Source organism: Emydura macquarii, unplaced genomic scaffold (assembly GCF_026122565.2).
Source record: "Emydura macquarii macquarii isolate MOO-44397 ecotype Brisbane River unplaced genomic scaffold, CSIRO-AGI_Emac_v2 contig_3108, whole genome shotgun sequence".
Taxonomy (NCBI): domain Eukaryota; kingdom Metazoa; phylum Chordata; order Testudines; family Chelidae; genus Emydura; species Emydura macquarii.
The window spans coordinates 4,148,239-4,161,683 of NW_027133245.1; the positions used below are offsets into that span (position 1 = coordinate 4,148,239).

At 41.9% G+C, this 13,445-nt stretch overlaps 1 protein-coding gene across 4 annotated transcripts in view; it reads left to right on the forward strand.

The window, feature by feature from the left end:
- MICU3 (mitochondrial calcium uptake family member 3) overlaps positions 1-13,445 on the forward strand; it is a 133,183-nt gene that overhangs the window by 62,233 nt on the left and 57,505 nt on the right. For all 4 annotated transcript variants that reach the window (XM_067530652.1, XM_067530654.1, XM_067530655.1 and 1 more), the window contains exon 6: positions 6,982-7,064. In XM_067530652.1, the coding sequence (XP_067386753.1) occupies positions 6,982-7,064 (83 nt within the window). The remainder of the gene's footprint in view (positions 1-6,981; positions 7,065-13,445) is intronic.

A 13,445-nucleotide genomic window follows, 5' to 3' on the forward strand; every position in this document is an offset into this window, starting at 1 on the left:
GTGGTTAAGGAGTTGCTGTGAGCTAGAATGGCCGTACCCTGCCATATCTGCAAGTCATGTCAAGAATGGAGGAAGAGGAGTTCAAGAGAGGAAAGCTCAGCTCAGTAGTAGAGAGAGAAGAGAGAAGAAGTGCATAGCTTCCCAGCTCCCACATAGAGGTCTGGTAGAGAGCAGAGCCTATGCCTTTGCCTTAAATGAGGTCCTATCCCCAGAAGGGGAAGGAGACTGTATCCCATTTCTCTGCTAGTGAACATGTGACGTTGAGCCAGACTGAGGCTGGTCCAAGGCCCCTTTGAAGAAACAGAGGCCAGTAGCCTGGCTCGGACTGAATGAATATTTCCTTTTACTTCATCTGTTTTACTGCTACTGAGTGCCCCAACGTCAAGCAACTGGACCCGGAGTGAGCATATAACCCTGTCAACACCATACGGGGGTTCTATTGAAGGACAGAACCCTGACAGTTGGTGGAGAATGTGGGCAACATGATCACTGCAAAAATAAGGGGAAAATGAGGCCAGACAGAACATCTCAAGGAAGGAGGGAAAAATCTAAATTCCCCCTCATTTCAGAAGTTAGAGAAGAGATACAGCCACAAGGTGGATCTAGAGAGACTGCTGAAATGGGTAATGGAGAACCAGCAGCAAGCCACACAGCAGCAGCAACAACAGCTGCTGCAACTGTTTGCAGCAACCCAACAACAGCAATAGGTAGCTCAGCATCAACAGCTGCTAGTAAGAGACTTAGCAGCCCAAAGACAAGATCAGCAGTGGCTCTTTGTGCAGCAGGTGTTGACATATTTTCATTCTTTGGGGTCAATGGGGAATCTGTTGTCTGGGGCTCCCAAACTCCATTCTACTGGCCTCAGTGATACCAGTAAAGCTCATGAAAATGGGTCCGGGTGATGACCATGAAATGTTCTTCCCATCTGAGTAGTAGTGGCACAGTGTCCCCATAAACTTTGGGCTATTTTGCTACCCCTGCGTCAGACCAGACCAGGCCACCTATTGGGGCTTGACCCTACAACAGCTCAAGATTAACCTTGAATAAAGGCAGCCATCCTAAATTACCTGGACATCATGGAGGAAAGTCATTACCCCCACTTTCATGAAGAAGTGAATCCCCAGGAAGCCCGATCAGAGGTTGTGGGATTACTGCTGGCACTGACTAAAACTGGGGACACAGACCAGTGTGCAGGTACCAGAGCTCATCCTAATTGAGCAGTTTACCCTCCCTGCTGGGGGAAGGGGTGGGTGTTAAAGCATTGACCTGAGACTTTAGCAGAAGAAGTTTGATTCATGGAGAACTAATATGGATGCTGATAGTCCTCTAGGCATGCTGGGAGGTAAGCAACAAAGAGTTGGATGTCTGGTGTTATCTATGCCATGGGCCAGATGAGGTGAAATGGCCCTCCAAGCTTGCACCCAGATGCTGCGAGAAGTATGGGTAAGGTGCAGGACCTTAGATGAAGATGTCCTGAAAGCTGGGGAAATCTAGAGACAAACCCATATGGGCAGGATTAGGAGCCAAGTCAGACTCACTGGGGGGAGGGCATCCCTTTGGGAAAGCTTCTCTCAAGGCATGGGACAGACCTCTAATCTGATCCCAGATCTGCTTTTCATGTGGACAACTGAGACATATGGGCAGAGATTGCCCCTTTATGTACTGTAACTACAGTCAGGCCTGGATGGCAGAAACTCAGATACAGAAAAGGAGTCCTGCCAAGCTGTTTGTGCCAGTATGGATTAATAGGTAGGACTTCACCAGCCTGGTGGATTCAGGATGTAGCCAGACCCTAGTCAGGGACCAGTCAGTCATTCCAGGGGGGCTACATATTCTGCAATGCGTACATGGAGATTTGAGATCCTATTCCACTAGGGAAATCATCTAAGTGGGGAACACATAGGGACCCCCTTTGTGGAGCTGGTCTCTACGCTGGGCTATGTGATTATCCTGGGGGCAGGAGGAGACTGGGAACACTTCTGTGAAGTCCTGAAAGAATGGAGTGATTGGCTATCTGATGGAACAGCCCTAGTTCCACATACAAAAACACTCTCAGAACCTGCAAAATTAGTGGGGATGGGGAGAAAGAGGATCACAGCGATGGGACTTCCAATTAAGTCACAGTATCTTCAACTTCCCAAGCCTCTGAGGGCTCGGAGACTACACACCAGCTGGAGGCCTATGTTCTAGCCCTGACATCAGTTTAATCTGAGAACAATGAGTTCATCAGATGCTACGCTGGGCCTCTGAACAATAGGCTGTAAAATGGGCTTCTGAACAATAGGCTGTAGTGAACAGAGAGGTGGTAGATCCCTAGCAGTGAAGGCAATGCTGCATTTTGAGTTTAGGATGAACAAATTATCTGTCTTGAGCAAAGTAGGCAAAGAGGAGAGGTAAAGACTCAATTCCTAGTCTCCAGGGTTTATAGAGGAAAAGTTTTACGACTGGCTCTAGAGAGCCTCTTTGTGGAACACATGGGAGGGGAAAAACCCTTGATTGGATAGTGGCCCACTTCTACTGGCCTGTCATGCAGAGATGTCAGGGACTACTGCATCTCATGCCCTGAGTACCAATTGGTTGGTTCCAAAGAAATCCCCAAAGCATCCCTCATCCTGCTCCCTGTAGTCAAATTCATTTCAAGAAGATAGAGATGGACTTAGTGGGACCCCTGGGGAAGAGTGCTGCAGGGTACCACCATACTTTATTCAGTCATCCTCAACTATGACACCTGGTATCCCAAAGCCATCCCCCTGCATGCCAGCATGTGTCTTCCATCGCAGTGGAACTCACAAAACTCTTTGCCAAGGTAGGGATAGCCTGCAAAATCTTGTCTAATCAAGGGATTAATTTCAAGTCCTGCCTGATGAAAGAGCTGTGTGACCTACTAAAGGATGATAAGAATATCAATCTACCACCCCCAGACAGCTGGTTGGTGGAAAAATTTAATCAAACTCTGAAGAGGATACAGAAGAAATGTGTAGCCTCAGATTCCAGACACAGACCAACTGCTCCCTCCACTTCTGTTTGCCATACAGGTGGTCCCCCCATCCTCCATTGGGTTTCACCGTTTGAGATCCTTTATGCCAAGCAGCCATGAGATATCCTAGATCTGCCTCACAAAACAAGATAAGAGCAAGGATCACAGGTAACGAACATGATCCAGTATGTTCTCCAGCTGAGACAGAGACTTCAGGGGAATTTGCCCAGGAAAATCTGCTAAATGCCCAGCAGGCCCAAGAAAAGGCCTACAATCAAGGGGCCCTATTACAGGAGTTCAGAGCAGGTGACTTGGTACTATTATTGCTGCTGATCTTGGAATCAAAGTTCCTCACTCAATGCCAGAATATCAGGGACCAGGACATGGGTGGTCATGCCTAGTGGTTGGAGCAGGAGTCAATAGCCACAAATAAAAACCCAGAGCCAGATGCTGGAGCCAAGGATCAGAGTGAGGGAAGGAAGGAAACAAGCAGGATTAGAGCTATCGCAGCCATGGGCAAATGCTTTGAGCAGCCAGTGAACTGCTGCTGTTGGGCTTAAGAGCCACTTTGCTGACTCGTCCAGCCAATCAGGTGGTGTAGCCAATCAGTTATGCTCATTAGGTTCCCTGAGACTGAGGAGGTGCAGCTGCAAGGCCTTATTCCTCAGATGGGCCCTTTGATGTGGTTAGGTCTATTTACTATGAGGTCCAGCAGCTAGAGAAAAAAGGAACCCATTAACCATGTGACTCTTTTTAAAAGCTTGGAAAGACAGCAAGGGATAGGCTTCTCATGACCCTTTATCTTCTAGTGCCTGAATTAGGCCCCCAGGCACCTTTAATGCAAACAACTGAGCCCATACAGATGGGAGAGGAGATTCAGCCTGAACAAAAAGCCCCACTGCAGCAGCTAATTGACTCCTTCCCCTCTGTTCTCATCCTTACCACGACAAACCCATCTGGCATACCACCATATCGAGACAGCACAATGTGTCTCGGTAACTCCTTGGCCACTCCCCTGTAAAATGTAAAATATGGAATATTGTGTGCAGTTCTGGCCTCCCATGTGTAAGAAAGAGGAATTCAAACTGGAAAAGATACAGAGAAGAACTACTGGGATGATCAGAGAAATGGAAAACCTATCTTATCAGAGGAGACTCAAAAAGCTTGACTTGTTTAGCCTAACCAAAAGAAGGCTGAGAAGAGATATGATTGCTCTCTATAAATACATCAGATAAATACATCAAATAACTCCTCTTCCTCCCTGGTAAGCAATAATGTGGACACAAGAACAAATGGATATACACTGGCCATCAACAAGTTGAGGCTTGAAATTAGATGAAGGTTTCTAACCATCAGAGGAGTGAAGTTCTGGAACAGCTTTCCAAGGGAAACTGCAGGGGCAAAAAACCTAACTGGCTTCAAGACTGAGCTTGGTAAGTTTATGAAGGGGATGGTATGATGAGACTGCCTACAATGGCATGTAGCGGATCTGCAACTGCTAGTAGCAAATATCCTCAACAGCCAGTGATGGGACACTAAATGGGGAGGGCTCTAAGTTACTAAAGAAAATTCTTTCCCAGGTGTCTGTCTGATGGGTCTTGCCCAAATGCTCAGAGTCTAAATGATCACCATATTTGGGGTAGGGAAAGAATTTTCCCCCACGTCAGATGGGCAGGGACCTTGGGGGGTTTTCGGCTTCCTCTGCAGCATGTGGCACGGGTCACTTACAGGCTTAAATGGTGAATTCTCTGACTTGTAGTCTTTAAATCATTATTTGAGAACTTCAGTAACTCAGACAGAAGTTATGGGTCTATTACAGGAGCGGGTGGGTGAAGTTCTGTGACCTACAATATACAGGATGTCAGACTAGGTGATCATGATGGTCCCTTCTAACCTTAAATTCTATGAGTCTAAGAGTCCAGTGCCATAAGGCCTTTGAAACATTAAAGGATTGTATGCGTTGGAAACCAGTTTTTTAATCCAGACTTTTGAAATAGGTTTATATGACAAACTGATACCTCAGATGTAGGAGAATGTAGGGAACTTCAGAAGAAGTTAAGAGAGAAGAACACCCCATACTCTACATGAGCTGAAAGTTGTTTTCCAGGGATAAAGCATATCCATTACTGAGAAAGAGGCCTTGGCAGTGAAATAGGCTATGGACTCTCTGAGGTACTGTCTGCTGAGGAACCCTTTTTCTCTGATCACAGACCATGCCGCACTTAGGTGGCTGAACACCATGAAAGACACCAACCTGAGGATAACATGCTGTACTTCCTATAGCCTTATAACTTCCAAGTACACCACCAGACTGGCAAGGGACATTAAAATACAGATTTTGTTAACACATGAAGGTGGGGATCCAAACACAGATGTACCCCAGCACCTTACTTGATAGTGAGAGTATGTGATAGTGTCTAAATCCTGCACTAGGCAGGAAAGGGTTAAGGAGTTGCTCTGGGCTAGAGTAGCCCCACACCACCACACAGGTGTGGAGGAAGAGTTCAAGATGGAAGCTTATCTTGCTAGAGAGCAGTCAATGGAGTTATACTTAGGGTGAATCTGTCCCCTTATATTTAATTGCCAGGCATTTGAAATATACTAGAGTTCAGTGGGAGGGGGAAGAGTGCATATGTGTTACCTTTTATATGCCTAGCACCAGTAATACACTGCTAAACAGAAGAAAGCTTTACAGCTCTTGGTTATTCCTGGTCTTGAGATTCTGTTACTTGCCTTGTCCCTATTTCCCTTTTCTATGTATCCTCTAAATATATTTCCTTGTTAAATCTGGTCTCTGAGTGACATCTTAAATTTCATTTGTTGCCCTTATGTGGCTTTTTTGCCATAATTCACAGGATACTAAATTGTTTGTTTATTTTGATATTGCTAGATTTTTTTAAGGGTTTATTACATAAGCTTCTAATACAGCCTGGATTTTGAATTCTGTTGTTTAGCCTTTACTGGTCTTTATCTGTATTCTTTTAAGGTGTCATTTCTTCTGGCTGCTGCTTTTAAAGCTTTAAAGACAGCAATGCGTGATTTGTAAGCTCTTTTAAAAGACAGCCTGTTTACTCTCTTCCACAAAGATAAGATTGTCTTTGGGACTGTCACTTCTCACCTAATACTGTTCAGAGTTTCACCTTGGTCAGTCTATTGTTTCTTTTATTGTCCTTAGCAAGTTCTTGTTCCTGATTGTAGAAGCCAGTTTTTGTAAAATTGGACAGTAAGAAGTTTGTAAGTTTAAAATTTGGATGATATTTCATTGCTGCAAGAACCTTACCATTTTTTTGTGGCTTATTAACTAATTTTGATGAGTTGTGCCTTTCCAAGCAAAAATTGTACAAAAGGATTGGGTGCTGCTTTTCTGTTTGGTTTTGTCACTAAAGCTGGCTCTAAATTAATTGTGCCAGTAATATGATAGTCTCTATTTATCTGACATACTAATCAACATAATTTGCAGATCAGAAATGTGGAATCAGATATATATCTTTTCAAAATCACTATTTGGACTTCAATGCCACAGCTGATCCTCACTTCAGTTAAACAGTATTGTAAAAATAATTAAAAAAAAAAATCTTCTAAAACTGTAAGCACATAACCACCCTCACCACCCCCAAATGGGTTTTGCCTCCACTTCCACAATGGCTCTCGGAGGGACATTGGCCTTACCCGCAGGTGGTGACAATGGGGAATAGCCATGGGTGATTGCTTCTCTCTTTTCAATATCAAACCAACTACTGATTCAAGATGTTTTAAGCTTCTTTTTTTTTCAATCTATGAACTTTGAGGTGTGCATTCTGCTTCTGAAACGCTGAAAGTGAAACATTTTATATAAGGCCAGATCCTTAGCTGCTGTAAGTCAGTGAGACACTGTTTATATGCACAAGTATACTGATTTACACTTGTTGAGGATCTGGTCTAAAATATTCAGTTTACATTCATAAAGGTTAACTTTTATCCTCACTTTTTGCAAATAATTGACAATTTTATGCTTTTTCTGGCAGAGCCTCATGCAGGTTTTAAAATAGCTTTCAACATGTTTGATACTGATGGCAATGAGATGGTCGACAAAAAGGAGTTCTTAGTGGTATGTATATGGTGGTATGGTATATAGATATTGCCGTTTGATCAGTTTCTGTGTATTTTAACATAATCTTGCTATCATTCTGTTGGAATTCTGTGTGACAATGAGAGATTGTATAAAATGTTAAGTAACTGTAAATATCAGCTATTTATAAAGGTGCATATATGTACTGCAAGCTATGCTTTGAAGTTGAATTGCCATTTCCCTTCTATTTTTTATTGGTGGGTTTTTTTTTTTTTTTTTTTTTTTGTTACTAAATTTCTCAAATAAAATTCCTTTAAGCTAATATTGTCACTTCTGTGGTCTGCAGTTACTTGAGCTAGACACCCTTTGGTATAACACTGAGGGAGTTTGTGGCAGTTGGTTCTTCAAGTGGCCCCTTGATTTTGTCATTAATTTCCCCACTTGGTCCAGAATAACCTGAATCTGTTGGCTTTGATGACCTGCTGCAAGGCCAATCTATTTTGAGGACAATTTGGAGAGACTCTGAGGTGAAATTGAGGTGTTGTTGTGCTGCTTGGCCTCATTGTATTATAGCGTACCCCCCTCCCCATATATCCCCCTGCACGCCGTTGTACTCCCCAGACCTCCACTCCCACACTTGGACTCGCTTGCCTTCCTTGGCAAATGCCTCCCAGGGACCCTCCCTCCACGCTGGATAGCGTCCCTCCCTCCCCACATACCCCCCTGCACACCATTGTCCTCCCCAGACCTCCACTCCCACTCATAGACTCACTTGCCTTCCTTGGCAAATGCCTCCCAGGGACCCTCCCCACACGCTGAATAGCGTCCCCCTCTCCCCACATACCCCCCTGCAACCCTCAAGCCCCACACTTCCAGCCCCTCCTACGGGGCCACAGCTCATCATGCTGCTGCCCCCCCCTGATCCCCGATCACCCCCCAACTCCCGCTCCACTGCATACCATCCCTGGATGTTGTATTACTGTGCCTTGTAAACCCTGACTGTTGCTTTTTTGTTTTTTGCTTAAACATTTCCTGTAATAAAAAGCTTAAATCTGTTAAGGTCTCATTTCATCAAAGCACTACAGTGTGTGTCAGTCATATTGATTTCAAGTGAAGACTTACAGTTAAGCACATGCTGAAGTGATTTGCTGAATTGTGACCTTAATGATTTTATTACACCTAGGTGATGTTGATGGCAAGGTTGACTGGGGTCTACATAATTTGTGCTTTTAAAAAATGGCAGAGCATGCAGAGCTCTTGGATTAGCATTGTGACAGATATGACAGTGTCCTACAGTATCTTTGGGAGCTCTTACTGTATTAAGTGTATGTATCATTGTGGTCCAGGGATTGTATGTAATTCTATGGGGAAGAGTAACCACAGTCTTCAGGAACTAAGAACAGTGGAGTGTGATTGGGTAAATTCACTCAAGTTGTAACACCTCCAGAGATGCACCACCTCCAGGGAAGGCTCACATATGTTAGTTCAAACTGGATTCTCCAGAGGCCAAAAGACAAAGAAAGGACTTTTAGCTAAATAAGCTGAGTTTAAACTGACTCAAGGGCTTCATTCTTATTCAAAAAACAGACAGGACCTTCTGTCCAAGACATGGGCCCCAATCCTTAGGGAAGGGTTGGAAGGACTGACACAGACCAGAGTCCTAGTGGAGATGGGTGTGATCTGTGGTAAGCTTATTAGCATCCACATGGGGGCGGGGAGAGGAGGGGTATTGTTTTTAATATGTTTTCTCTGAAATTCTCTTACTTTAAGACTAAAAGGTTGCTACAGGGAGGAGGGAGAAAAATTGTTGTCTTTAACCTCTGAGAATAGGACAAGAAGCAATGGGCTTAAATTGCAGCGGTTCAGATTGGATATTAGAAAAAACTTCCTAACTGTCAGGGTAGTTAAGCACTGAAATAAATAGCCTAGGAAGGTTGTGGAATCTCCATCATTGGAGATTTTTAAGAGCAAGTTAGACAAACACCTGTCACGAATGGTCTAGATAATGTTTGGTCCTGCCATAATTGCTGGGGACTAGACTACATGACCTCTCAAGGTCCCTTCCAGCCCTACGATTTCTATGAAATGTGCTCGCTTTAAAAGAGCTATAACTTGGTGTAACTTAGCTTTGGATAATCATACTGTTTATAGCCTCTGTTTATCATACTGTTTATGAGAAGGGAAAGCAGACCTACTGAGGTAATCTGCATTGCTGGGGAATTCACAAGGTAGGCAGGAAACTGCAGCCTGGAAATATTCCAGTCGGGAGGATAAGGGACTCATGGCTCTACCCAAGAGAGGTGACATCTGAGGAGCCAGAAGCCTTTGAATGGGTGCCCTTGCAGGACCACAGAGGGAATACAGGTGCAGTTGCCCTGAACTGAGAAAGGTGTACTTTTATTTTACAAATCTAAATAAATATTTTTCAAGCTATAGTTTAGCCCAAAGATGAATTTTATCTATTTGTATTTTATTGTTTTAATGAAGTCCAGTCAACAGTTTTTTAATTATTCAACAATAATCAAAGGGGATATGGTTTACTTCATGTGTTCTGATTGCAAAGTTTGCCCTAGGATAACTTTAAAATGACCAGAAGGTAGAAGAAAACAAGTTTAGCTTATTTTATAAACATCAACATGAGATGAAGATGAGATTAAACATTCAAACCAAATTTTGAAGAAAATTGGTACAGGAGGCTAACATTTATGAATATTTGAAATCAACCAATGTATCCTGAATTGAAACAACTTTAATAATTGTGGGGGTCCAGTAGGTGAAGGATAAGGCAGTATAAAATTGAAAAGCTGCGGATCAAGAAAAATTGCAATCTCCAGATTTATATTTATCTTAGATTACTTTTGCTGTTAAAAAGAAGAGGGGAATGATTTGCAATGATAAGGTTGAGAAACCAAGCATTTTAAAGTTAGGAAATGAGAGTTAAGGTTCACCACTCATCTTTATTTCTGCCCCCTTACATAGTGCCTTATGTATCTTTATATTATTAGGCAAACAATGATATTATATGTAATATAGCACAAAGTAGAATTTTCTAAATTAATGATGGAGATGCAAGGCCATTCATTGGGAATATTCCTTTGTGTAAAACCTTTATAATGAAACTCCAGACTACGTCATACCTGGATGGTTTGGGGTTTCTTTACAAATGTGAAACACTTCATGGTCCATGTGAACCTAGAGAAGGATTATACCAGACCTTTCCTTCTTCTGAATAAATGCAGAGGTCTAGAAAAGGGACATAAATTACACTAGTAAGTAGACATTTATAAAAATGTATATACCAGTGACCTAATTTTTTGTCTTCAGGAGCTTTTTTATATTCATTTAAAAAAAAACCTTTGTTTATAATTTTTAGATTATAAATACAAAAGGATTAGAAATAAAGCATTGCATTATTACAGAGATAAGATTTCAAACACCATACATGTTGCTATTCATCTATTAAATCATTCCAACAGATTTGTTTATAGGTTAAACTTGGCCATAATTGTATTTCACTAATATGTTATTGCCCTTTTCAGAATTTATAACAAAACCAAATCTTTTAAGATATGTGGTGGAGAATATTAGATCTTAAGAACATAAGAATGGTCATGCTGAGTCAGACCAATGGTCCATCCACCCCAGTATCCTATCTGCTGGACAGTGGTTGGTGTCAGAGGCTTCCGAGGGAATACACAGAACAGTGAAATTTATCAAGTGATCTGTCCCCTGTTGTTCAGTCTCAGTTTCTGTCATTCAGAGGTTTAGGAAACCCAGAACATAGGATTGCATCCCTGACCATCTTGACTAAGAGCCATTGATGGGTCTATCCTCCATGAACTTATCTAATTCTTTTTTGAATCCAGTTATACTTTTGGCCTTCACAACATCCCCTGGCAATGAGTTCCACAGATTGACTGAGCAGTGTGGGGGAAAAAGCACTTCCTTGTGTTTTTTTTAAACCTGCTGCCTATTAATTTCATTGAGTGACTTCTGGTTCTTGTGTTATATGAAGGTATGAATAACACTTCCTTATTCACTATTTCCACCATTCGTGATTTTATAGACCTCTATCTTATTCCCCTCTTAGTCATCTCTTTTCTAATCTGAACAGTCCCAGATTTTTTAATGTCTTCTCGTGTGGAAACTGTTCCATACCCCTAATCTTGTTTGTTGCCATTCTCTGTACTTGTTCCAATTCTAATATATCTTTTTCTTAGATCAGGCAACCAGAGCCACATGCGTATTCAAGGTGTGAGTGCACTGTGAGGGGCATTATGACATTTTTGGTTGTATTATTGATCCATTTCCTAATGGTTCATAACATTTTGTTAGCTTTTTTGAGTGCTGGTTCACAGTGAACAGATGTTTTCAGAGAACTATCCACAATGACTCCAAGCTCTTTCTTGAGTGGGAACAGCTAATTTACACCCCACCATTTTGTATGTGTACTTTGTGTTTGTCAACCTTGAATATCATCTGCCACTTTGTTGCCCACTCACCTAGTTTTGTGGGATTCCTTTGTAACTCTTTAGAGTTATCTTCGAACTTCACTATCTTGAGTAATTTTGTATTGTCTGCAAACTTTGCCACCTCATGTTTACCCCCCTTTTCCAGATCATTTACGAATATGTTGAACAGCAACGGTACCAGTATAGATCCCTAGGGGGATCCATTGATTGTTTGGCAGGTTTATTGCTTCTGATCTACTTTAAAAATAATTGCTGTTGGTTTTTGTCTTTTGCTAGCTGTTCTTCAGATTGTTTTTTGGTCTGCCTAATTATACATTTACACTTGGCTTGCTAGAGTTCATGCTCTTTTCTATTTTCCTCAGTAGGATTTGACTTCTGATTTTTAAAGGATGTCTTTTTGCTCTCACTGCCTCTTTTTACTCTCTTTAGCCATGGTAGCTTTTTTGTGGTCCTGTTACTGTTTTTTTAAATTATTTTTATTTGGTCTATACACTTCGTTTGAGCCTCTATTATGGTATTTTTAAATAGTTTCCATGCAGCTTGTAGGCATTTCAGTCTTGTGACTGTTCCTTTTAATTCACATTTAACTAGCTTCCTCATTTCATAGAACATTAGAGTTGGAAGGGACCTCAGGAGGTCATCTAGTCCAACCCACTGCTCAAAGCAGGACTAACCTCAGCTATATCATCCCAGCCAGGGCTTTGTCAAGCCTCAGCTTAAAAACCTCTAAAGATGGAGATTTTATATAGTTCTCCTTTTTGAAGTTAACTGCTACTGTGATGGGTTTCTTTGGTATTTCCCCCCTAAAAGGATGTTAAATTTAATTACATTATGAGTGGTATTAATGAGGGTTCAGCTGTATACACCTCTTGGATGAGATCTTGCACTTCATTTAGGACTAAATTAAGAATTCCCTCTCCCCTTGTGGGTTCCAGGAGTAGCTGCTCCAAGAAGCAGTCATTAATGGTGTCTAGAAATTTTATCTCTGCATCCCGTCCTTAGGTGACATGCCCAGTCAATTGGACATAGTTGAAATCCCCCTTTATTATTTGGTTTTCTGTTTTTTGTAACCTCTCTAATGTCCCCGAGCATTTCAGAGTCACTGTGTCACCGTCCTGATCACAGGTGGTCTGTGATGTATTCTTACTGCTATACTCTTATTATTCAAGCATCGAATGTCTATCCATAGAGATTCTATGGTACTATTTGGTTCATTTAAGATTTTTACTATATTTGACTCTTGCTTTTTTTTTCACATATAGTGCCACTTCCCCACCAGCATGACCTACTCTGTTATCCCTGTATAATTTGTACCTTGGTATTATCATGTCCCATTGATTATTATGAAGGTTTAAGATTCCATCACAGGTATTTATAGTAAAAGTCAGGGACAGGTTTCGGGCAGTAAAAAAAAAATTCAGATGCCCATATCTGTGGCAATAAACAAAAATTCACAGATGCCCGCAACCTGTCTTTGATTTTACTTAAAATCCACTTGCCAGGGAGGAAGAGACAAACAAAGCACTGCCGGGACTTGCAGCTGCTCTAACCCTAGCCGCTGCTTCGGCTGTTCTGGTGGCTGCTGCTCCATGGACCCCGGGCTGGCCACCAGTCAGCTGTTCCAGCAGCTGCTGCTCTGACAGTCTCAGGGCTTACAGCTGCTCCAGCATTACCCCAGAAGAAGTCATGGAGGTCCCAGAAAGTAATGGAATCCATGACCTCTGTGACAGAATCTATCCTTAATTATCATTGTTCCACCAAGTTTCTGTGATGCCTGTTATATCAATATCCTCATTTAGTACCAGGCATTCAAGTACACACATCTTAGTATTTAGACTTTTAGTATTTGTAAACAAGCACTTATAAAATTTGTCAATATTTAATTGTCTGCCTTTTTGTGATGAAAATGAATGGGTCTCTTTTTTGTTTGACTGTTTTTCTTCAGTTC